This window comes from Jatropha curcas, chromosome 6 (genome assembly GCF_041381405.1).
Source record: "Jatropha curcas cultivar XTBG-Jc1 chromosome 6, XTBG_Jcur_1.0, whole genome shotgun sequence".
NCBI classification, from domain to species: domain Eukaryota; kingdom Viridiplantae; phylum Streptophyta; class Magnoliopsida; order Malpighiales; family Euphorbiaceae; genus Jatropha; species Jatropha curcas.
Window position 1 is genome coordinate 600,334 of NC_143156.1, and position 24,713 is coordinate 625,046.

Genomic DNA, 24,713 nt, shown 5'->3' on the forward strand with positions numbered 1-24,713 from the left:
TACTCTAAAATCAAGGTTTTTAAAAAACCCTTGTCTTGGCCAAAGTGGAAATTGCATTATATATATACATATGTCAGTGTGTCATGGTTGGAGTGTAACCATCACAAGTGGGCACTTTAGTAAATTTATTTTTTTAAAAATGAACAATAGTACTAAATGAAATATGAAATTATATGTTTTTAATAGTTCTAGTTTCAGGTGATGATTCAATTGGTTCAGTTCAAATTGAATTGATTTATGCCAAACAACCTGAAATATTTTCAGTGCAACTCAAACCAAGTCAAACATATATTTGGTTTGATTTAATTTTAATAATTTTTAACAATTCGGACAAATTTTTTAGGTTTAATAAAAATCAAAACCAAACTTTAAAAAGTTTTCTACTTTCTCTATTAAAACCAAAATAAGACAAATTTTACAAAATATTTAACTGAACCAAACCAAACTGGTTCATATCAGTTCGATAGTTTGGTTTTTCCGAACCATGCTCTGCCTGATATAAGAAGTAATATTGTAAATAATTAACTTTAAACTTTAACTTCAAATCTTATTTTTTGTTCTAAATTCCTTCCTATAATTTCATAAATAAAATATTACATCTTAAAGTAAAATGATGGGACATAGAAGGAAGAGGACGAGTGGGTGATAAGATAACCATAAGTCTATTCCTAAGTTATATATTAACATATTCATATCTTAAAAGTAGCCTTACCCTGTAATAGTATAATACACTTCTTTACTTTTGCATGCTCTTGAAAATGTATAGAATATTCAAGAACAAGCAATTTGCTATGGAAAGTTTTTTTTTTTTCCACTTCTATTTATACACAATAAAAGGAAAAAACTGAATAAAACATCTCGTATTCGTAGATTCTAGAGAGGGTTGATATACGAAACCCTCCTCCCTCATGCTTTTGCAGAGAGACTGTTTCTGTAACTCAAACACAGAACCTATAGTTCACAAGTAACTTTACTGCTACACCATAACCACCCTCAGAATTCAAAACATGGAAAGATAAATCTAAACAAATAAGCTCAATTTTTGAGATATAAGGTTCAATGGTATTTGACATCTGGTTTGGATTTCAGATTCCTTTGGCTAATGGTTTCTTTGTATACAAATTAGGATTCTTATTATGCAGGCAAAGGTGTTCATGGGATCAGTTATTTAAAAAGAAATTGCTGGGTAGAATTATGAGAATTTTCTCTCTCAAGCATGTGGTTTCTACTTGAAGAAATCCAAGTTGTATATGATCCAACATAATAATTCTTAGCACTGCCAATTGCTAATCTACACTAAAATTAGAGTATCTTCAAGAAGAAAACCTCAAAATTAAAACCTAATAAAAAAATTAAGGGAAGAAAACTTGCATACTAACTAAATTCATCTTTTAAACCAAGCTTGAGAATGCCATGCCATGCATGCATAGTAACTCTGTTGAAAAATAGCAAGTATACATGTGCTTTGTTAGTGGGAAGCCATAACAGGACAGACAGCTTGTACAATACCATTACCGAGTTTAGTTGCTTCCACATTGCAGACACATGGTGCTATGCTATTATCAATTAAAAATCACCCCTATCCCCACCCTACCTAAAATAAGAATTAAAAGAGAAATAAAGATAAGGAAAAAGTGTGGAATTTTCCCATCGCAATGTCTAGTGAAAGAAATGAGACCACACAAGTTTTCCGTTTTTTATTTTGGATCTATCTATTAAAAAACTCCACTCTTTTTTTTCTTGAAGGCAAGAGAGAGGACTAAAACACATCTATTGCAGAAACCACTTCTCATTCCACTCATATTGATATTGACTTCAAGCCAAGAATCTAAACATGGAGCTCCTCCGCTCAATCTCCTACAAGGGAACAAATGGCCGACTGAGCTAAATTGGTTCCAAATCCATTTTCGTACGGGTGTAGGTTAAATAAACAGCGTTTCAAACTGGAACCTTGATTGACTATGATAGTAAACCGGAAGAAAACCATGGAGAAAAAAAGAAAAAAAAAAAAAAAACATTTCCCAGTAACCATAATTAGACATATTGAGATGATTGCAAAACAGGAACTGTTTACCCAATCAGTACATGTGTTTAAGCTCTAGGAAAAGGGTGGGTTGTCCGGTCTAAACGAAAGTGAAAGCTGATGTGAAGAGAGTCCAACATTAATGTGCTATAAAAAGTTATTAAAATACTTTCCTCTTTGGTATTGCTCTCATCATGGTTAAATGAAAAACATCAACCACCCGCTAAACATCCATAGTATCAACTATCCTATTCCCTTGCAGATTTGATGGATAAGACAGCCTAGAAACAATAAGGTAAGAGTCTGCCTAGTGCCTAGAGCAAAGCAATAACTTTTCAAAGGATAAGTTAGGGGTCTTGAGCAAGGATAATATAATTTGTTAAAATGTAGCAAATGTATCAATCTAGTTAATTATAGATTATTTCGATTTGTAATAATTATTCCCACTGCACACAGACACAAACAAAATCGAGATCTTCATTGTTATGGCAACATGTGTAATACAATAGAAAATGTAGATTATCCGATAGTCATTTCAGAAACACCAGGAACTGTCATCGTTTCAAATGTAAATAGTTCTGCTCGACACATAATTGCTCAATTAACTTGTAACATTATATAAAAATGAGCAAAGTCACAAGATCATTTTCAAAAGGTAAGAACTAACTAGTCAACTGCACCAACATGCATCAGAGCCATTTGGAAAGTTTCCATTTTCCCCAGTTAATAACTAAGTCAATCTATGGTTTTGTTACATGATAACCACCTATTATAATACAAGTAGGAATGGACAAAAAAATTTAACTCACTTGTATGCAGAGTCTCAAAAGCATTTCCGGTGAACAATGGATGGTCCAGCTTCATCGTAATCCCCCTTGGTAACATGCTGATTTTGAGGGAATACTACTTTAGCAAGAATGGCACCCCCTACCCATGCTGAATACTGAGTCAACTCAGCTGGCATATATTCTGGGGGCTGCAATGAACCAAAAAGTAAAATAAGACTAAAAAGTGCATTGTCCAAAACACCATGCGAAAAATCAAAAATTAAAATAAAATAAAAAAGAAAAAAGAATGGACACAATCATTTCCACAACATCCTAGTTGACTTCATTAGGATTTTAAAAAAAGTTAGCACATAAGCTCATATTTCAAATCTAGTTAAAAGTGACTTGTACATTCTTGTATCAAGAAAAATATTTCATAACCATTAACGAAATACTTGAAAAATCAGTGCCGATGATGTTTTATCATAAAAGTCAAAGAACCTAACATTATATGCTTTCACATTAAAGTAAATATATTTTTCTCATGAGGAGATATTATTTTTTATTGAAAAAAAAAAAAACTGAACCAATCGCAACTTCTTATTTAATGGGATATGAAAACAAATATAAATTGTCAATCTAATGAAAGGCCTCAATAGGATAAAAAGGTCCTACATATTATAAATTGTTTATGCGACAGTCGGACAACAATGAATTGATACTATCAGTCCTTGTACAATTCACTTGCACCAAAAGCACCATCAACCAAGACCATCAAATCAAGCGCCATCAGATACCCCAAAATCAACAGAATAACTCTTTGAAAATACTCAAGTAATAACTTCTTTAGTTATAAAGCATATCACCTTTACAAGTGAAGGACGAATAGCTGATGAGCACAGGCTAGCTTCTTTCTGGAACCTATCTTCAAAACCTGCATTAGGCAGCGGTAGGGCAATGAATCCAGCTGCTAAAATCCTATTTAAGTTGGTGATCTAAGTAAAATAAATACATAAAACATCTATCCTCAACTGACTAGATTGATAGCACAGAAATGGATCAACATCACAGTTGCACAAAAAAATTTTAACTAAGTAAAAACTATGAACTCACCAGGCATAGAAGTTATGCCACCACAAAGTACAGTATTTTCCAACAGCTGCCGGTGGTTCTCAGAAGAGACTGTTGAAATGCTACGAACAAGCAGCTCAACAATTCCATGTGCCTCTAAACCCAATATTGATGGTTGGAATAAAGCCTCACCAACAGTATATCTTTCTTTTCCAATTTTTATCACCTGACACCACATTTGAATCTATATTGAGAATCCCAACTTTAGTAGCAAAAGTAAATCAGAAATGTATCAAGATCAAATGAAATATCTAAGCCAGCTTCCCACAGCAAAAATCCAAAACTAAAAGGTCATCGCCTAGGCACAAAAATATAGGCACTTTCCTTGAGTATCAGACAGATGGCAGCCACACTCTCTTTCACACAGAGCATATGAATAAACAGTCAAGATCGCAACAAATTCTCCTTGAAGTTGAATATATGGCACCAAACAAACCAGAATGCAAACCATATATTAACCCAATTGATGGGGGAAAATATGAAAACCATAAAGAATAGATGCAGGAATAGAAACCCAAACACTGAACAAGGGTCAAGACCAATAGAACCACAAGTTGGAACACTTTTGGTGTTAGCTAAACTAGTCACATACGAATTTTACTATCAAATTTTTTGGCACAATGCTTCCAAGTTGAACCTTGACACTTTGTACTCTTTTTTATGTTCAATTGCTAGGTCAATATTTCGAACATTGCAGAAACCACAAACCTGTCCATCAGGAAGGGTATGCTCTTCGCTCTCACTTGACTGTTGGGTCTTCTCATAAGCAACCTCGTCTTCAGCACAACAGGAATACTTTTCTTTTATTATCTCAACATCAGCAACATTGAGATTCATGGAAGGATTAGATTTAGCCAGTTCTTGGGCTAGTAACTTAGTCAAATCAGTACCACCAATTTCAAATCTTCTAGAAGCAATGTGCTGAACAGCACCTTCAATTACTGGCGCAATATCTGAAAGTAAAGGAAAAAAGATCATGTATCAGTTGACAGATGCATCTAATGAAGGACCACCCTCTGCTGCAAATCCACTGAGGGGATGGCATATATAACTGCTTTGAAGGCTAAAATCAAGCAACATTCCACCTTCTTCAAATAACAAACTTAACAGAGAAGGAATATGATAGGTCAGATACAAATCATGCACCATTAGAAATATCAAAAAAGTTACTTACGTGGTCATTATTTTTCAGATTTCAAAGGCTTTAAATGTTCATGCAATTGCACTGTAAGGAGTTCTCAATACAAGGCAAGAAAGCTTCCACCTTGTGCTTGAATGACCTTACAGCCCATGAATGGAGATTAAGGTTTCCATTGTATTTGAGGCCGTTTCAAACTGCAGTACTCTATAAGCTTGTTAATTTTACACCACTCTATGAGCTTATATGATCCAAACTTTATTAATCCACCAATTTGATTTAGAGTCAAATCAGAAGGATGTGATGTAAGCCTAGCCATAAAAATGGACTATGAGCCTGACCTGAATGAGTATGTGAATCTAAATATGCAATTAATATTCCAAGATATTTGGAATAACGAGTACCAACACAAACTTCCATTCTTATAAGTACCCCCTAAGCACATATCTCTGCATTTGAGTCTCACATCCACCTCAGATAATGGGAAAATCTTATTATTAACTCTTTTGAGGTGGAAATAAAAAGCGTAAAAACAGTATCAGATACTGCATCGAATGCAACAGAAAATAGTCTCTGCAAAAACCTTCAGGTTCTCTCATTGATTCCCATTACCAATCATGGCAAAAAGACTTATGTTCTAGCATAGGCTTGTTCCACTGTCTAATAATGATGTTGTTCTTCTTTCATGTGCAACTAAAAGAATAGCACAATGATTACATATAATGACGAGATGCGCAAAAACAAAGATTGACATAAGTTTACATACCTATCTTCCCATGACCAATATCAACTGTGCATCCAGATATACGCCCAACTGCATAAAGGGATAAAACTGCTTGCTCTGATGCATAAAACCCCGAAACATTAAATGTTTCAAACATCAATTGCACCAATTGTTCCCTGACAGACTGTAAAAGTATAATTATTCACCACCAGCAAATTGATGGAAACTTGCAAACGTTTAATACAGAAGTTCTGGTGGCAACTAGAACTAATGATAAGCACTTCCAAAGCAACAGACCAAAATATATTAGGGGGAAAACCCGAAAAAGCATAGTGGTCACACTGCTCAAGGCACACAATAAGTTAAAAAAGAAGGCACAGAGAATCTCAACAGAACACTAGTTGTCAAAGTTAGCATTCTCTTCACTGAAGTAAAGCTAGTAAAAATGGAAATTGGACGAGAAAAGGGGGAACAATGTTCAACATCCAACTTCACTTTGTCTATAGGGCTGATTTCCAGTTAGGAAATCTGGAACCAATTCAAAGCTAAAACCACTTCCCGAATACATCATGGAGTTGAACACTAGACACACTTCTGGTACTGAAGTAGCATATTTTCCAGCTTCACAAATATAGGTTAATGTTGTTTTTAAAACGTTTAAAAAAATGAAAAAGTTTGCATCATATTTTCAAAGATTTGCAAGAATAAAGTTTTGGCTAACCTTAGGGGTAGAAAGAGGATCAGTAAACAAGATTTGTCCTTCATTGCCCTCTTCCCATTCAAGCCCTGTGTACAGAACATACTGCAGCAAATCTTCCATAGCATCCCAATCTCTTATATAACCTCGAACAACTGGATCAACATTGATATCCCCAAATAATGAACTATCAGCTGACGTACCATCTTCAAGCACACGCTTCATTTGGGTAGGAATTATCTGCTCACATCCCAACCAAGACACAGTTTTTTTCATGCCATAATTAGTTTTCTGTAATTAGCACACTGTTGCACATAATTTCAAATTCTATGGTTCTTAACTAAGCCAGAATAAATCTTGCAGGAATTCGAAGTCAGCGTTGAACAAGCATAAAAAACCCAAAAGAAATGAAAATGTAATAACTTTTGCTAAAAAAAGTTTCCAACTTTCGCGGAAACTAAGCTCCTTGCTTATTACCATGGGCGGGGCTTGATCTGGAACCGCCGTGCCAGCTTTGAGAAACTTAGATCCAGCATCTATGACTGCTGCTTCCATTTTCGACGCTTAACTCCAAAACCCCAAAACCCTAGGCTGTTATCTATAGTTAAATTGTGCGCATACAAAAATTTAGTACAATGAAACAGCAAAATGTAGTCTATTTCTGGCTTTTTTATGGCAAATGGCAATAACTGTAAACTACTGCAACTGTAGCCTCTCTTTGAGCTAATTTTCAGTTAGCGCGGATACTGATTTGAAAGTTGAAACTACTCTGGTGCCCTGAAGAGAGCTTTTTATTTATTTATTTGTTTATATATATTACGTGAGAACACGAGACCTTAGCTTATTCATTACGATTGGCAAGATTCTTTTTTTCTTTTTTTTTTTTTTATAAAATCAAAATATTTCCGCAAAAATTTTAAAAAAATATTGTATTACCTTAATTTTATACTGTCAAATTTAATAGAACAAGGGAAGTAACAAGCAAGATATAAGTGTAAAGTTGTAAACTTGTAATAGCATCTCCAATGTCCATGGTCTCATATGTTGCTTTGAATGAACATTTTGGAAATCCAAATGTAAACAATCTCACTTTCTGAACAAATGTTTTTTCCTTCTGATGAATCCTTAATAAGACAATAATTCTGATTCCAAGTGATACCTTTTCTTCATTTTCTTTTTAACTATAACATTGTCGAACACAACCTTCCATAACCATTCAGCAAGAGATTAACAAAAGAAAGTATGTAAAGAAGGCAACAAAAAGACCCACAGTGCCATGACCCACATAAACTACTCATCTAAACAGATTATGTACAGATTAATATCTACATGATTCAGTATTTCATTAGTCAAATAAAATCTAATGCATCATCTGCATTCAAAGGTGAGATTGTTAGACTGCAATAATCCATATCGAGAGAGATATGGTTATCAGTCGCAGAACTCATCTCTCCCCAATCCTCCACTGGAATCAAGCTGTACTTATCACTAACTTCAGAATCATTATTGCTGTTTTCCTCCACTGGATTAGCATCAATGTGCAAATCTGATGTGCCAGCCAAAAGGGCTTCAAGAGGAGACTTTGTATTCATGTTTCCCTGAGAATTGAATGTAACTTCCAGGATTGGAGTTTCAAAATCCACTTTGGAGGTAGAGTGCGAAAGTTCAACAACATTCTGTACAATGTCTAGGTTAGATCCTTCATCTGCAACTTCTCTAGAAGCTATTAATTCGTTCTTAATAGCACCTTCCTTGGTCGTATCAGAGACATCACCAGCTTGATTTTCAGAAAACTGTTCCAGACCATCAGTTTTCTCCGGTTCTGAAATACTGCTTGTTCCACTGTCAATTTGTCCATTTTCCATATCATTGATTATCTTGAAAGGATCAGTTCTTTCCACATCATGTCTGGCAGGTACTGTAAGGTCAATGCAATTGCCTGGGGAATCACCTTCACCCCCCTCACTGTGCTGCAAGTGTCCATTTACTCCTTCAATTGTTCTCACACAGTTGTTATTGTTACCAGATCTCAGCACACTCTTGTTGCTCTCTGAAGAAGAAATGTTGGGTGAAGATGACCATGAACTCCTTGGGAGCTCTGTCCCATCAGTTTCACCAAAGCCAGTGAGAGGTCCTTTGAGTATTTCAGAATGGACTTTTGGTGAAGTTGCTTTATCACTGTTATTTCCTTCTTCATTTGAAAACTCAGGAGCTTTAATAGCAATAGCTTTCGAAAATTTTGAAGCTGAAGTTAACAATCCAGCAAGTGCAGATGCTAAAGCATCATCAATTGATAAACCAAGTTTTTGCTTCTCCTTGGGAGATTCCGTCACTGGTTCTGCTGCATCATCTTTTTCTTCGTCATCTGATTTCACTGCATCATCTTCTTCATCATCATCACAATTTGAAAACTCTGGAGCAGTAACTACAAGACTAGGATGCGACCTAGAAGCATTCAGTAAAACAGGGGGAACATCAGACTGAGCAGATGAAACGGCTGGTAATGAATCCTTCTTATTGGCATCACAAGCTGCATAACTAAGATCTGCACCACTGTTATATAGGGAACTGGTCTCTGATTCACTGCAAGAAAATTCAGGAGCAGATATTCTGTTGCAAGAAAGCAACCCCGAATTCTGGGTTTTCTTAGTGAGCACTTCAAGTTGCTGCTCTACTCTTTGGAGCCTCTCATCAATGCTTCTTATGGGCTTTAGCATACAATCCTCAAACCTCAAAAAGAGATCTTCCATTCTGGTAACTCGAGAAACAAGCTGGTGCAGAACACCTTCAAAATGATTGTGCGATATATCAGGCTTGCTCTCTTTATCTGATACTTGTGGAGGAATCTCCAGCTCAACCGGTTTGGCAGTAGGTATAACTTGTTCTTGCAACTGCACTCCCTGCTTATAAACTGAACCAGATTTCCTTTCCTGCTGTATATCTTTTCCAGCATCTATCGGATCAGGTGGTTTTGCCTCATTTTTCTCTGACTTTTGTTCATTTATTCTCTCACGGTCACATTTGTCTAATGCTAGGCCAAAACCGTTCATTTCAGATAACTGTAAAAAGGTAGGCATAACCATAGCCATAAGTGAATTTCCAGAAGAGCTTTCCATTGGACTCACTTTGCTATCCAAATCAGCTGCATCAACAGGATCAGCAAACACGTAGACTTCATCAATACAAATGCAACCTTTATTCTGAAGTGAAAGTAGCCTCAACGTAATGGATGTGCATGGATTTGCATCTGCAACATCTGCTGTAGCCTCATAAAAATCCTGAATTTTCAATCAATCAGAAATTTATTAGGATAAAAGAAGTGAAGATTTCAATTGTGCTTTAACATTTTAATGATTTAATTTAGCTTTATTAAAATAAACCTTTTCCTTCTCAGCTTTCTTTCTTTTTCAAAATGCTCAATTTCTGCTCAAAATCAGTATTCCCTGCTTCACCATTTTAATGCTTCATCCAGTTATTATTTTTCATTTCAAAACACATTCTTTTCATTAAGTCCAAATTCTTTTCCCATTCATCTGTCGCATGTTAAAGAAAAGGGAAAAGGAAAAGCTATTTTTTAGTCTACAAACCAACATGACAAATCTATGTTAATCAAAGTTCCATGACCAAATACTATGGACTAGTGCTGTCAAATAAATAACTCCATGTAACTCTTTTTATTTAACTCTTATTCTTTCTCATTCTGATGCTGTAGAACTAACATTGCAGAAAGCAGGAGACAATAAAACAAAAATAATCCTGCCACAACATTTTTTCAAGGGCAGATGGGAGGTTCAATGATGTAAAAGAATCAGTAGCAAACAGCTGTGTTACAAGAGCTGAGGCAAAAACTTGAAACATACAAGCAGAAGAAGCAAGTTATATTGTTGATTCATTAAAAACAAGACCACAAGCCTCAATGTCATTGATAGCATCTATATCTAGATAATGTTTCAGCCACTAAACCTTGATAATTGACCAAAATTAAAACTGTTGTGCTTTCCGGGGTTAACAAGGAGGGAGGTAGTGGTTTGCAAACATCTAAGAAAGAAATAAAGGCAAAGAAAACTATTTACAAGAACCCATCGAATTCAAACCAGCAAGAAAAATTGATAAAAAAAAGCTCATTTCATGAATCTGTAAGAGAGCAAATTCCATACCTGTGGCTGTGAGATTCTCCTTTCACTTGTATCAGAATTTGACAATGGAGAACTGTTCCCATTGACAAGCTGAGTATTGAGAGCTTTCACTTCAACCCAATCATCTTCACTGGTGATCAGGTTACTGCCATTTTTGTGTCTTTCTTCAGCTAGTTCTTTAGTAGAGCCCTTCTGATGTGCCGAAACAGTTTCTTCAACATCAATTGCATGCAGCACTTCTTCACCTCTAACAGCAATGCCACAGCGAACAGTACATAGATACTCATCACTACTCTGTAACTCAGAAGCATAATATATTTCATAAACTCGAGAAGTACTTCGAACATAAACCTGCCGCACCTCATGTTTTTGAGCAAAAGTAACTGCATTACAAGAAATTCATGATCATCTAAAATGAAGTTAAAAAGAGGGAGGATAATTTTCCCTTCAGCAAAAAGAAAAATAATAAAATTATTGAGTTTCATGGCATGGTATTTTGGTACATAAAACCTATATATACAATTCTAGATAAAAAGATCCCATAATGAATCTATTATCAACCAAACACCCATACCAAGAAAACAGCTCCCTTGGAAATCTAATAAATGTTGTGAACTACATCTAGTCCTCAAATAAATCAGCAAAGGATCAAAATAGTCAATACCTTAACTCACTAAAAATACTACTTTACTAACCACAACATTCAACTAATTCGCCTAAATACCTTATTATACATAGCAGCATTAATCCAACCAAGTGCTTTTACAATTAACATTAACCCAACCAAGTGATTTTACAATTAACATTTCAGTTTTTCTTTTGCAAACAATAATGAATTTACAAAAGAAACATTTTTTTTATCAATAAGTAATAAATTCAATTCCTAGAATATCCAATACCTAAAATAACAAAACAAAACACAATCCACAATCAGAATTAGCTAATCTAAAAAAAAGAGAGAGATTTTAGATTCACAGATAACAAAATTAACAGAAAAAGAAAAATGAGAACTTTGAAGCTTACTTTTGATCTCGCATGGAGTGGAACAAGTTGAGGGAGGGTACAGGATAAGAGGTGAAACGACGGTGGAGGACTGACCGAGATTATCATGCTTTTCATCGTCGTTGATTAGAGAAAGAGAGGACTCGAAAGTTACAGAATTTCCAAGAGAGCCACTGGCGATGGTCCAGTTTGAAGCAGAGGTCCATGATGAAGTATCGGAGTCTTTATTGGTCTCAGAGAGTAACATATTCCGTTAGCTTTTTGAAATTGAACGTCTGGTTTTTGTGGTGGTGGTTGCGTGGTTTAACAGTCCAGACTCGAGGCTTATTGCAGAAGGAAGAAGTCTACGGCGAAATTTGTAATTTTATGAAAGCTTTGGGAAGAATTTAGTAATTATGGATATTATTTTTTTAGCGTTGGAATAAATAAAAATATATACAATCAATAGTCCATTATAATTAAATTTTCATACCACTTCAATATATTTTTTGAGATTGTACCGATATATAATATTATCATTCAACAAAAATCTATTTTTAAACTTTAGGTGTTAAAAATAGACATTTTGAATTTGCAGTATAATTTAAATTTTATACTATAAAATGGTTTTTAAAATTCCTATAGTGAACTTAAATTTATGTAACACAAATTAATTTTTTAAATTTTTATTTATGAATTGCTGTGAGTTTAATTATAATATATTAGTTTGAATATAAAATATAAAATAGATTTTCAAGTCAATATACGGAGAGTTGAGTATGAATTCATGTTAATTGAAAATTGTTTACCATCTTGATCAAATTTTAATTTCACACTCAACTCTCGTAATAAAATTTGAAATACACAATTTTTTTTTTTTTTTTAGTATTGAGGATGAAAATTCAAATCTAGATTTCTTGTCAGGTGTGTATGCATTACCACTGACTATCTCTTGGTGTGTGAAATACTCAAAATTTAACTCAATTGTTATTAAAAAATTATTTATTAATTTTAAATTAAAATTCGAATAAACTAAAGTATACTGTTGAATTAAATATTCTAAATGCAAAAAATTCAGAATTATATTAGTTAAAGAAGACTCTCTTATAATTAATCTGTTTCCATATTATCTGAATTTATTATTATACATTTTTCAATAAATAATTTTGACCTCAGTGTTAATGTGGATAGATAATTTTGTTAGGAAAGGAAATAACATCTGGTTGAATGCCCTTTAACTAACATGAAATTGAAGGTTAGGATTCAAACATTGGTAAAGATCATTATTATTCATTAACAATTGGAAATTATAATATTACATTTGATTTTGAAAAAAAAAAAAAAAAGAAAAGTAAAACCCAAACTAAACCAGAAGAAACTTTCATTTATGACAAATCTTAGCAGTAGGCATGCTAACACAAACTGGTGCAAAAAATTTCTTGGCTTCGGGGGTTCCTGGTTTGGGCACCTCAGCCATTGCAACACCAGCAAGAGAGCAAGCTGTAGCTGCAGCAGCAGCAAACATCAAGTCTCTCCTTCCATTGCTGCTCTCTTTTTTAGCATCATAATCCATCTTAACCTTCTCCACTTCATTCCCACTTGCGGCATTTGCCACAACAAGTGTTCGGTGGGTGGTCACTGGAGACTTGTTAACGAGGGTGGTGCTGCTGAGAAATGAGGCTGTCATGGTGGTTGAGGCCATTTCTGCAATGTGGGATAGGCTGAAGTGATGAGTGCTTGAGTTGTGTATTATCTTCTTTATTTTCAATATGGTAGATGTAAGTTAAGTTGGAGAGTCTCAGTGGCAGAAAGGTTTAGTAGTTCATCCAGTAATCTTATCCCCATAGAGATATATGATCCAACAACTTAATGCCACCTGTCACAAGATACTAGTGGTTTGAGTTGTCCTGCTAGTTCTTTGCTTAGATAACAGGAGAAATGATATAGGTCACTTGGCTTTTGGGGCCATGAAAGCGGGAATGTCTGAGACCATAAAAATGTGGAATTCTTCCCCAAGCCTCACAAAATGGTGGACGCCACAACATATGGGATCCACTACTTATTAGAGACCCCACAGAGAATCCAAGTGAAGACTTTTCATGTAAGGAAGTTCCTCAGACTTGCAAATGCTTTCATCAATATGGATATAACACACACAAAAAAAAAAAAAAAAAAAAAAAAAAAAAAAAAAAAAAAAAAAAAGATGATCCACCAACTGGTGACACTAGACAACGTTGGCTCAGAGAAGATGCTAAGTTATTTCTACTGATTCGCAATTCTATTGACAGTGAAGTGGTTGGGTTAATTAATCATTGTGAGTTTGTTAAAGAATTAATGGAATATCTTGAATTCTTGTGCTCGGGAAAAGGTAATATGTCTCGTATGTATGAGGTCTGCAAAGAATTTTATCGAGCTGACCAACAAGATAAGCCCCTTACAGCCTATTTCATGGAATTTAAAAAGATTTACGAGGAACTTAATGTTTTATTGCCTTTTAGTCCCGGTGTTAAGGTTCAACAGACCCAGCGAGAACAAATGGCTGTGATGAGTTTTTTTTCAGGTCTTGCTCCGATTTTTGAAATTGCCAAATCACAGGTTCTTTCAGGCAGCGATGTTACCTCTCTTCAGGAGACTTTTGTTAGATTGCTACGTACTGAGGATTCTCATTCCCCTTCCCTTTCTGATAATAGTGCCCTTGTGAGTCGTGATTAGGTATCTAGGCAGCCAGAAAACAGAGGACGAGGAGGAAATAACTGTAGTAATGGACCAATTACTCGGGAGGCAAGTATTCTTATCTGCCATTATTGCCATGAACCTGGTCACACTAAACGGTATTGCAAGAAACTTATCAATAAGCCACCAAGGGTAAATATGACCACTCAAGATTCTGCAGTTACTTCTTCTGATAACAGTGTAACCATTTCTGCTACGGAGTATGCTGAGCTCTCTAGATACCGTTCTTTTAAGTCTACTGATTCCTTGATTGCTGCTGCTGCCAATTCAGGTACTCCTTCATGTCTTATGTCTACCTCATCAGAGTGGGTCATTGATTCTGGTTGCACAGATCACATGACAGGTAACCCTAGTCTCTTATCCTCATTAAAAGAACCTGAACAATTTAATCGTCATGTTACTCTAGCTGATGGGTCCACATCTTCTGTCAAGTGTATTGGCACTGCCACTCCCATTCCATCTCTTCCATTGTCTTCTGTTTTTTGCTTGCCTCGTTTTTCGTTTAATCTACTGTCGGTTAGCAAAATTACTCGTATACTAAATTGTTGTATTAAATTTTATCCTACATATTGTGTGTTTCAAGATCTTTTGACGAAGCGGATTATTGGTAGAGGATGTGAGTATGGTGGCCTTTATCTTCTGGATGAACACGTTTTGTTATCTCTAGCTTGTGCTGGTGGTCTATCTCCTCTTGAGGTTCATTGTCGTTTGGGTCATCCTTCATTGTCTACTTTAAAGAAGTTGTGTCCGCAGTTTCAATCTTTGTCAATTTTAGAATGTGAATCTTGTCAATTTCCCAAACATCATCGTTTACCTTTAGTTCCTCGAGTAAATAACCGGGTTTCATCCCCTTTTGAGTTAGTTCATTATGATGTTTGGGGTCCATGTCCTGTTATTTCTAAAACTGGCTTTCGGTATTTTGTGACTTTTGTGGATGATTATTCTTGTGTTACTTGGTTATTTTTAATGAAAACTCGTTCTGAGATATTCTCTATTTTTTATTCCTTTTGTGCTGAAATTAAAACTCAATTTAATACCTCTGTTCGCATATTGCACAGTGATAATGCTAAAGAATATCTATCTAGTTCTTTCCAATCTTATATGTCACAGAATGGTATTCTCCATCAAACATCTTGTGTTGATACTCCTTCTCAAAATGGGGTTGCAGAAAGAAAAAATCGACATCTTCTTGAGGTTGCTAGGGCACTTCTATTCCAAATGAAGGTCCCTAAACATTTTTGGGCTGATGCTGTCTCTACTGCATGTTTTTTTATTAATCGCATGCCTTCTTCTGTGCTTAATGGTGAAATTCCTTATAATGTATTGTTTCCTTCTAAGCTTCTATTTCCCATTGAACCTCGTATTTTTGGTTGTACTTGTTTTGTTCGTGATGTTCGTCCAAAGGTTTCCAAATTAGATCCAAAGTCCCTTCATTGTGTTTTCTTTGGGTATTCTCGGCGTCAAAAAGGTTATCGTTGTTTCTCTCCCGATATTAACCGTTATATTATTTCTGCAGATGTCACATTTTTTTAGAATACTCCATTTTTTCCTTCTTCTATATATAAGAGTGAGAGGGAGGATGATGAGTTTTTAGTTTATGCTATTCAGCAATTTCATAACTCTCCTGCTCCTGCCCCTGCTCCTATTCCTACACCTGCTCCTGCTACAGCATCTGCTCCTATTCCCGCTCCCGCACCAGCATCTGCTCGCCCTCGTTTTGAACAGGTTTATTCCAGGAGACCAGGAACTCTTGACTCCCTTCCTCCACCTGTCGCTTCAACAGAAGATCCGGTTCACTCCACTCAACCTGAGCCTGTGCCATCCACTCCCCAGTCAGACCTTGACCTTCCCATTGCTCTTTGAAAAGGTAAACGCAAGTGTACCTATCCTATTTCCTCTTTTGTCAGTTATGATCATCTTTCTTCTTCATCTCGTTGTTTTGTAAGTACCCTAGACTCTGTCTCTATACCTAAAACTGTTGTCCAAGCTTTGTCCCATCATGGTTGGTGTGCAGCAATGAAAGAGGAGATGGTTGCCTTAGATACTAATGGTACTTGGGATCTTGTGCTTCTCCCGGCAGGTAAGAAAGCTATTGGATATAAGTGGGTGTTCTCCGTTAAAGTGAATCCTGATGGGTCTATTGCTCGTCTCAAGGCTCGATTAGTTGCAAAGGGCTATTCTCAGATTTATGGCCTTGATTATTCTGATACTTTTTCTCCCGTCGCCAAATTGTCTTCTATTCGTTTATTTATTTCTTTAGTAGCTACTTTTGACTGGCCTTTACATCAGCTGGACGTTAAGAATGCCTTTCTTCATAGGGATCTTCAGGAGGAAGTTTACATGGAGCAACCACCAGGCTTTGTTGCTCAGGGGGAGTCGGGTAAAGTGTGTAAACTTCGAAAATCTCTTTATGGCCTAAAACAGAGTCCTCAAGCTTGGTTTGGTAAATTTGGCAATGTGGTACATCAATTTGGCATGCAGAAGAGTACTTCTGATCATTCTGTATTTTTCAGGAGTACTAAGACTGGTTTGATTCTACTTGTGGTTTATGTTGATGACATTGTTATTACAAGGAGTGATTCATCCGACATCACATCACTCAAGTCATTTCTCCAAACTCAATTCCAGACAAAAGACTTAGAATTGTTGAAGTATTTTTTGGGTATTGAAGTGTCTAGGTGTAAGAGATGCATCTTTTTATCTCAAAGGAAATATGTTCTTGACTTACTGAAGGAAACTGGAAAGTTGGGTGTCAAGCCTTGCAGTGCTCCAATGACTCCTAATTTGCAACTTTCAATTGATGGTGAGTTAATCATGGGCATTTGGACATTGAGTGTTTTTCAGATGCGGATTGGGTAGGTTCGAAGGTTGATAGAAGATCAACTTCAGGATATTGTGTCTTTATAGGTGGAAACTTGATATCGTGGAGGAGTAAGAAACAAAATGTAGTCTCACGATCGAGTGCTGAATCAGAATATCGAGCTATGGCACAATCTGCTTGTGAATTAATTTAGATTCTTCAGTTGTTAGAGGAAATTGGCTTCAAGTCATCCTTGCTTGTAAAGTTATGGTGTGATAATCAAGTTGGTCTTCATAAAGTTATGGTCTGATAATCAAGCTGGTCTTCACATTGCATCAAATCCAGTATTCCATCCAGTATTCCATGAACGAACGAAACATATCGAGATTGATATTCCATGAACGAACGAAACATATCGAGATTGATTGTCATTTCATTCGTGAAAAGATACAACAGGGTGTTATCTCTATAAGACATGTTAAAACAAGTGAACAGTTAGGAGATATCTTTACAAAAGCTCTAAATGGACCTCGGGTGGACTATCTTTGTAACAAGTTGGGCATGATTAACATTTATACTCCAACTTGAGGGGGAGTGTTAAGGATTAGTTGTAAATAGAACTCTGTTAGGAGTTAGATTCCTAATAGGTTTATAGTATCTTGTATATGTATATATATATGTGTCCCTATTGATGAAATACAAGTAAGAAAATATTTTTCCACATTAAATTTCACAATCATCATCACAATTTGAAATCTCACAATCATCATCACAATTTGAAATCTCTGGAGCAGTAACTACAAGACTAGGATGCGATCCAGAAGCATTCAGTGAAACAGGGGGAACATCAGACTGAGCAGATGAAACAGCTGGTAATGAATCCTTCTTATTGGCATCAGAAGCTGCATAACTAAGATCTGCACCACTGTTATATAGGGAACTGGTCTCTGATTCACTGCAAGAAAATTCAGGAGCAGATATTCTGTTGCAAGAAAGCAACCCAGAATTCTGGGTTTTCTTTGTGAGCACTTCAAGTTGCTGCTCTACTCTTTGGAGCCTCTCATCAATGCTTCTTATGGGCTTTAGCATACAATCCTCAAACCTCAAAAAGAGATCTTCCATTCGGGTAACTCGAGAAACAAGCTCGTGCAGAACACCTTCAATATGATTGTGTGATATATCAGGCTTGCTCTCTTTATCTGATACTTGTGGAGGAATCTCCAGCTCAACCGGTTTGGCAGGTACTGTAAGGTCAATGCAATTGCCTGGGGAATCACCTTCATCCCCCTCACTGTGCAGCAAGTGTCCATTTACTCCTTCACTTGTTCTCCCACAGTTGTTATTGTTAGCAGATCTCAGCACACTCTTGTTGCTCTCTAAAGAAGAAATGTTGGGTGAAGATGACCATGAACTCGTTGGGAGCTCTGTCCCATCAGTTTCACCAAAGCCAGTGAGAGGTCCTTTGAGTATTTCAGAATGGACTTTTGGTGAGGTTGCTTTATCACTGTTATTTCCTTCTTCATTTGAAAACTCAGGAGCTTTAACAGCAATAGTTTTTGAAAATTTTGAAGATGAAGTTAACAATCCAGCAAGTGCAGATGCTAAAGCATCATCAATTGATAAACCAAGTTTTTGTTTCTCCTTTGGAGATTCCGTCATTGGTTCTGCTGCATCATCTTTTTCTTCATCATCTGATTTCATCGCATCATCTTCTTCATCATCATCACAATTTGAAATCTCTGGAGCAGTAACTACAACACTAGGATGCGACCCAGAAGCGTTCAGTGAAACAGGGGGAACATCAGACTGAGCAGATGAAACAGCTGGTACTGAATGCTTCTTATTGGCATCAGAAGCTGCATAACTAAGATCTGCACCACTGTTATATAGGGAACTGATCTCTGATTCACTGCAAGAAAATTCAGGAGCAGATATTCTGTTGCAAGAAAGCAACCCAGCATTCTGGGTTTTCTTTGTGAGCACTTCAAGTTGCTGCTCTACTCTTTGGAGCCTCTCATCAATGCTTCTTATGGGCTTTAGGATACAATCCTCAAACCTCAAAAAGAGATCTTCCATTCCGGTAACTCGAGAAACAAGCTGGTGCAGAACACCTTCAATATGATCGTGTGATATATCAGGCTTGCTCTCTTTATCTGATACTTGTGGAGGAATCTCCAGCTCAACCGGTTTGGCAGGTACTGTAAGGTCAATGCAATTGCCTGGGGAATCACCTTCATCCCCCTCACTGTGCAGCAAGTGTCCATTTACTCCTTCACTTGTTCTCCCACAGTTGTTATTGTTAGCAGATCTCAGCACACTCTTGTTGCTCTCTAAAGAAGAAATGTTGGGTGAAGATGACCATGAACTCGTTGGGATCTCTGTCCCATCAGTTTCACCAAAGCCAGTGAGAGGTCCTTTGAGTATTTCAGAATGGACTTTTGGTGAAGTTGCTTTATCACTGTTATTTCCTTCTTCATTTGAAAACTCAGGAGCTTTAACAGCAATAGTTTTTGAAAATTTTGAAGATGAAGTTAACAATCCAGCATGTGCAGATGCTAAAGCATCATCAATTGATAAACCAAGTTTTTGTTTCTCCTTTGGAGATTCCGTCACTGGTTCTGCTGCATCATCTTTTTCTTCGTCATCTGATTTCACTGCATCATCTTCTTCATCATCATCACAATTTGAAATCTCTGGAGCAGTAACTACAAGACTAGGATGCGACCCAGAAGCATTCAGTGAAACAGGGGGAACATCAGACTGAGCAGATGAAACAGCTGGTACTGAATCCTTCTTATTGGCATCAGAAGCTGCATAACTAAGATCTGCACCACTGTTATATAGGGAACTGGTCTCTGATTCACTGCAAGAAAATTCAGGAGCAGATATTCTGTTGCAAGAAAGCAACCCAGAATTCTGGGTTTTCTTTGTGAGCACTTCTAGTTGCTGCTCTACTCTTTGGAGCCTCTCATCAATGCTTCTTATGGGCTTTAGCGTACAATCCTCAAACCTCAAAAAGTGATCTTCCATTCTGGTAACTCGAGAAACAAGCTGGTGCAGAACACCTTCAATATGATTGTGTGATATATCAGGCTTGCTCTCTTTATCTGATACTTGTGAAGGAATCTCCAGCTCAATCGGTTTGGCAGTAGGTATAACTTGTTCTTGCAACTGCACTCCCTGCTTAGAAACTGAACCAGATTTCCCTTCCTGCTCTATATCTTTTCCAGCATCAATCGGATCAGGTGGTTTTGCCTCATTTTTCTCTGACTTTTGTTCATTTATTTTCTCACGGTCACATTTGTCTAATGCTCGGCCAAAACCGTTCATTTTAGATAACTGCAAAAAGGTAGGCATAACCATAGCCATAAGTGAATTTCCAGAAGAGCTTTCCATTGGACTCACTTTGCTATCCAAATCAGCTGCATCAACAGGATCAGCAAACACGTAGACTTCATCAATACAAATGCAACCTTTATTCTGAAGTGAAAGTAGCCTCAACGTAATGGATGTGCATGGATTTGCATCTTCAACATCTGCCGTAGCCTCATAAAAATCCTGAAATTTCAATCAATCAGCAATTTATTAGGATAAAAGAAGTGAAGATTTCAATTGTGCTTTAATATTTTAATGATTTAATCTAGCTTTATTAAAATAAACCTTTTCCTTCTCAGCTTTCTTTCTTTTTCAAAATGCTCAATTTCTGCTCAAAATCAATATTCCCTGCTTCACCATTTTAATGCTTCATCCAGTTATTATTTTTCATTTCAAAACACATTCTTTTCCTTAAGTCCAAATTACCCATTCATCTGTCGCATTTTAAAGAAAAGGGAAAAGGAAAAAATATTTTTTAGTCTACAAACCAACATGACAAATCTATGTTAATCAAACTTCCATGACCAATTGCTATTAGTGCTGTCAAATAAATAACTCCATGTAACTCTTTTTATTTAACTCTTATTCTTTCTCATTCTGATGTTGTAGAACTACTATTGCAGAAAGCAGGAGACAGTAAAACAAAAATAATCCTGTCACGCCAGTTTTTCAAGGGCAGAGGGGAGGTTCAATGACGTAAAAGAATCAGTAGCAAACAACTGTGTTACAAGAGCTGAGGCAAAAACTTGAAACGTACAAGCAGAAGAAGCAAGTTACATTCTTGATTCATTAAAAACAAGACCACAAGCCTCAATTTCATTGATAGCATCTATATCTAGATATGTTTCAGCCACTAAACCTTGATAATTGACCAAAATTAAAACTGTTGTGCTTTCCGGGGTTAACAAGGAGGGAGGTAGTGGTTTGCAAACATCTAAGAAAGAAAAAAAGCCAAAGAAAACTACTTACAAGAACCCATGGAATTCTGATGAGCGCATAGCTGATACTCAAAGGGCATTTTGGGTATATACCAGGAAAGGGAAGCCAGCTAAGAGAATCATCCTTGGGAAGGAAGAAAAGAGCAGTTACACGTCAGCATAGTTTGTTACTAATTCTGTGTATATATAGTGTACAGTTTGGGAAAGGGGTATCTTTTTTTCTGTCATCTATGTAATCAGCATTCTTGCTGTATCGGGCTCGTCCTGGGGGTTGGTTCAGCCAATCATTTTATCTTTTGTTTCCTTTATTGCTTTCCCTAAACTCTTGTAATTCAGCAAGTTCAACAATACAAATTAATCACTCTCTTCCCTTCAATCTGTTTCTTCTATTTCCTGCTAAAATATTGATTTCTCTGGTTGGTTAACATTCACTGATTCTCCATCAAATTCAAACCAGCAAGAAAAATTGATAAAAAAAAAGCTCATTTTCATGAATCTGTAAGAGAGCAAATTCCATACCTGTGGCTGTGAGATTCTCCTCTCACTTGTATCAGAATTTAACAATGGAGAACTGTTCCCATTGACAAGCTGAGTATTGAGAGCCTTCACTTCAACACAATCATCTTCACTGGTGATCAGGTTACTGCCATTTTTGTGTCTTTCTTCAGCTAGTTCTTTAGTAGAGCCCTTCTGATGTTCCGAAACAGTTTCTTCAATATCAATTGCATGCAGCACTTCTTCACCTCTAACAGCAATGCCACAGCGAACAGTACATAGATACTCATCACTACTCTGTAACTCAGAAGCATAATATATTTCATAAACTGGAGAAGTACTTCGAACATAAACCTGCCGCAACTCGTGTTTTTGAGCAAAAGTAACTGCATTACAAGAAATTCATGATCATCTAAAATGAAGTTAAAAAGAGGGAGGATAATTTTCCCTTCAGCAAAAAGAAAAATAATAAAATTATTGAGTTTCATGGCATAGTATTTTGGTACATAAAACCTATATATACAATTCTAGATAAAAAGATCCCATAATGAATCTATTATCAACTAAACACCCGTACCAAGAAAACAGCTCCCTTGAAAATCTAATAAATATTGTGGACTACATCTAGTCCTCAAATAAATCAGCAAAGGATCAAAATAGTCAATACCTTAACTCACTAAAAATACTACTTTACTAACCACAACATTCAACTAATTCGCCTAAATACCTTATTATACATAGCAGCATTAATCCAACCAAGTGCTTTTACAATTAACATTAACCCAACCAAGTGATTTTACAATTAACATTTCAGTTTTTCTTTTGCAAACAATAATGAATTTACAAAAGAAACATTTTTTTTATCAATAAGTAATAAATTCAATTCCTAGAATATCCAATACCTAAAATAACAAAACAAAACACAATCCACAATCAGAATTAGCTAATCTAAAAAAAAGAGAGAGATTTTAGATTCACAGATAACAAAATTAACAGAAAAAGAAAAATGAGAACTTTGAAGCTTACTTTTGATCTCGCATGGAGTGGAACAAGTTGAGGGAGGGTACAGGATAAGAGGTGAAACGACGGTGGAGGACTGACCGAGATTATCATGCTTTTCATCGTCGTTGATTAGAGAAAGAGAGGACTCGAAAGTTACAGAATTTCCAAGAGAGCCACTGGCGATGGTCCAGTTTGAAGCAGAGGTCCATGATGAAGTATCGGAGTCTTTATTGGTCTCAGAGAGTAACATATTCCGTTAGCTTTTTGAAATTGAACGTCTGGTTTTTGTGGTGGTGGTTGCGTGGTTTAACAGTCCAGACTCGAGGCTTATTGCAGAAGGAAGAAGTCTACGGCGAAATTTGTAATTTTATGAAAGCTTTGGGAAGAATTTAGTAATTATGGATATTATTTTTTTAGCGTTGGAATAAATAAAAATATATACAATCAATAGTCCATTATAATTAAATTTTCATACCACTTCAATATATTTTTTGAGATTGTACCGATATATAATATTATCATTCAACAAAAATCTATTTTTAAACTTTAGGTGTTAAAAATAGACATTTTGAATTTGCAGTATAATTTAAATTTTATACTATAAAATGGTTTTTAAAATTCCTATAGTGAACTTAAATTTATGTAACACAAATTAATTTTTTAAATTTTTATTTATGAATTGCTGTGAGTTTAATTATAATATATTAGTTTGAATATAAAATATAAAATAGATTTTCAAGTCAATATATGGAGAGTTGAGTATGAATTCATGTTAATTGAAAATTGTTTACCATCTTGATCAAATTTTAATTTCACACTCAACTCTCGTAATAAAATTTGAAATACACAATTTTTTTTTTTTTTTAGTATTGAGGATCAAAATTCAAATCTAGATTTCTTGTCAGGTGTGTATGCATTACCACTGACTATCTTTTGGTGTGTGAAATACTCAAAATTTAACTCAATTGTTATTAAAAAATTATTTATTAATTTTAAATTAAAATTCGAATAAACTAAAGTATACTGTTGAATTAAATATTCTAAATGCAAAAAATTCAGAATTATATTAGTTAAAGAAGACTCTCTTATAATTAATCTGTTTCCATATTATCTGAATTTATTATTATACATTTTTCAATAAATAATTTTGACCTCAGTGTTAATGTGGATAGATAATTTTGTTAGGAAAGGAAATAACATCTGGTTGAATGCCCTTTAACTAACATGAAATTGAAGGTTAGGATTCAAACATTGGTAAAGATCATTATTATTCATTAACAATTGGAAATTATAATATTACATTTGATTTTGAAAAAAAAAAAAAAAAGAAAAGTAAAACCCAAACTAAACCAGAAGAAACTTTCATTTATGACAAATCTTAGCAGTAGGCATGCTAACACAAACTGGTGCAAAAAATTTCTTGGCTTCGGGGGTTCCTGGTTTGGGCACCTCAGCCATTGCAACACCAGCAAGAGAGCAAGCTGTAGCTGCAGCAGCAACAAACATCAAGTCTCTCCTTCCACTGCTGCTCTCTTTTTTAGCATCATAATCCATCTTAACCTTCTCCACTTCATTCCCACTTGCGGCATTTGCCACAACAAGTGTTCGGTGGGTGGTCACTGGAGACTTGTTAACGAGGGTGGTGCTGCTGAGAAATGAGGCTGTCATGGTGATTGAGGCCATTTCTGCAATGTGGGATAGGCTGAAGTGATGAGTGCTTGAGTTGTGTATTATCTTCTTTATTTTCAATATGGTAGATGTAAGTTAAGTTGG

General features: G+C 35.7%; 5 protein-coding genes across 7 annotated transcripts; all 5 read right to left on the reverse strand.

The window, feature by feature from the left end:
• Nucleotides 1-2,616: 2,616 nt before the first annotated feature.
• On the reverse strand, nt 2,617-7,275 carry ARP7 (actin-related protein 7). The gene is made up of 7 exons (XM_012210187.4): nt 6,958-7,275; nt 6,505-6,720; nt 5,826-5,967; nt 4,630-4,874; nt 3,904-4,087; nt 3,657-3,724; nt 2,617-2,999 (listed from the first exon to the last, which is right to left on the reverse strand). Exons 1-7 carry the CDS (start codon nt 7,033-7,035, stop codon nt 2,847-2,849), a joined length of 1,086 nt encoding a protein of 361 aa, XP_012065577.1. The 5' UTR covers nt 7,036-7,275; the 3' UTR covers nt 2,617-2,846.
• A 295-nt stretch (nt 7,276-7,570) lies between these two features.
• Nucleotides 7,571-11,984, reverse strand: LOC105628714 (40S ribosomal protein S27). The gene is made up of 3 exons (XM_089722781.1): nt 11,640-11,984; nt 10,638-10,999; nt 7,571-9,758 (listed from the first exon to the last, which is right to left on the reverse strand). The coding sequence occupies exons 1-3, from the start codon at nt 11,863-11,865 to the stop codon at nt 7,830-7,832; spliced, it is 2,517 nt and encodes an 838-aa protein (XP_089578907.1). The 5' UTR covers nt 11,866-11,984; the 3' UTR covers nt 7,571-7,829.
• An 883-nt stretch (nt 11,985-12,867) lies between these two features.
• On the reverse strand, nt 12,868-13,492 carry LOC149495181 (photosystem II 5 kDa protein, chloroplastic-like). The gene has a single exon (XM_089722388.1). It carries the CDS (start codon nt 13,297-13,299, stop codon nt 12,979-12,981), a length of 321 nt encoding a protein of 106 aa, XP_089578514.1. The 5' UTR covers nt 13,300-13,492; the 3' UTR covers nt 12,868-12,978.
• A 4,270-nt stretch (nt 13,493-17,762) lies between these two features.
• Nucleotides 17,763-23,312, reverse strand: LOC149495182 (uncharacterized). 3 transcript variants are annotated; one of them, XM_089723284.1, is made up of 4 exons: nt 22,965-23,312; nt 21,963-22,324; nt 21,475-21,567; nt 17,763-20,688 (listed from the first exon to the last, which is right to left on the reverse strand). In XM_089723284.1, exons 1-4 carry the CDS (start codon nt 23,188-23,190, stop codon nt 17,854-17,856), a joined length of 3,516 nt encoding a protein of 1,171 aa, XP_089579410.1. In that variant the 5' UTR covers nt 23,191-23,312; the 3' UTR covers nt 17,763-17,853. The 3 variants fall into 3 exon arrangements, with proteins under 3 accessions (XP_089579410.1, XP_089579412.1, XP_089579411.1); XM_089723286.1 differs by having other exon boundaries at nt 21,963-22,292; nt 22,965-23,229; XM_089723285.1 differs by lacking the exon at nt 21,475-21,567.
• An 879-nt stretch (nt 23,313-24,191) lies between these two features.
• LOC149495183 (photosystem II 5 kDa protein, chloroplastic-like) lies at nt 24,192-24,707 on the reverse strand. The gene has a single exon (XM_089723097.1). The coding sequence runs from the start codon at nt 24,621-24,623 to the stop codon at nt 24,303-24,305; it is 321 nt and encodes a 106-aa protein (XP_089579223.1). The 5' UTR covers nt 24,624-24,707; the 3' UTR covers nt 24,192-24,302.
• Between the last annotated feature and the right edge of the window lie 6 nt (nt 24,708-24,713).

Excerpts from the sequence above, each read along its gene's own strand:
- ARP7 (XM_012210187.4), bottom strand. The coding sequence starts at position 7,035 with ATGGAAGCAGCAGTCATAGATGCTGGATCTAAGTTTCTCAAAGCTGGC. Across the intron at positions 4,875-5,825 it reads TATTGGTCATGGGAAGATAG|ATATTGCGCCAGTAATTGAA; the intron begins GTATGTAAACTT and ends CTTTACTTTCAG. Across the intron at positions 3,000-3,656 it reads TTCGTCCTTCACTTGTAAAG|CCCCCAGAATATATGCCAGC; the intron begins GTGATATGCTTT and ends GGTTCATTGCAG.
- LOC105628714 (XM_089722781.1), bottom strand. The coding sequence starts at position 11,865 with ATGTTACTCTCTGAGACCAATAAAGACTCCGATACTTCATCATGGACC. Across the intron at positions 11,000-11,639 it reads CACTCCATGCGAGATCAAAA|TTACTTTTGCTCAAAAACAT; the intron begins GTAAGCTTCAAA and ends CTTGTAATGCAG. Across the intron at positions 9,759-10,637 it reads GGAGAATCTCACAGCCACAG|GATTTTTATGAGGCTACAGC; the intron begins GTATGGAATTTG and ends TTGAAAATTCAG.
- LOC149495181 (XM_089722388.1), bottom strand. The coding sequence starts at position 13,299 with ATGGCCTCAACCACCATGACAGCCTCATTTCTCAGCAGCACCACCCTC.
- LOC149495182 (XM_089723284.1), bottom strand. The coding sequence starts at position 23,190 with ATGTTACTCTCTGAGACCAATAAAGACTCCGATACTTCATCATGGACC. Across the intron at positions 22,325-22,964 it reads CACTCCATGCGAGATCAAAA|TTACTTTTGCTCAAAAACAC; the intron begins GTAAGCTTCAAA and ends CTTGTAATGCAG. Across the intron at positions 21,568-21,962 it reads GGAGAATCTCACAGCCACAG|GATGATTCTCTTAGCTGGCT; the intron begins GTATGGAATTTG and ends TTCCTTCCCAAG.
- LOC149495183 (XM_089723097.1), bottom strand. The coding sequence starts at position 24,623 with ATGGCCTCAATCACCATGACAGCCTCATTTCTCAGCAGCACCACCCTC.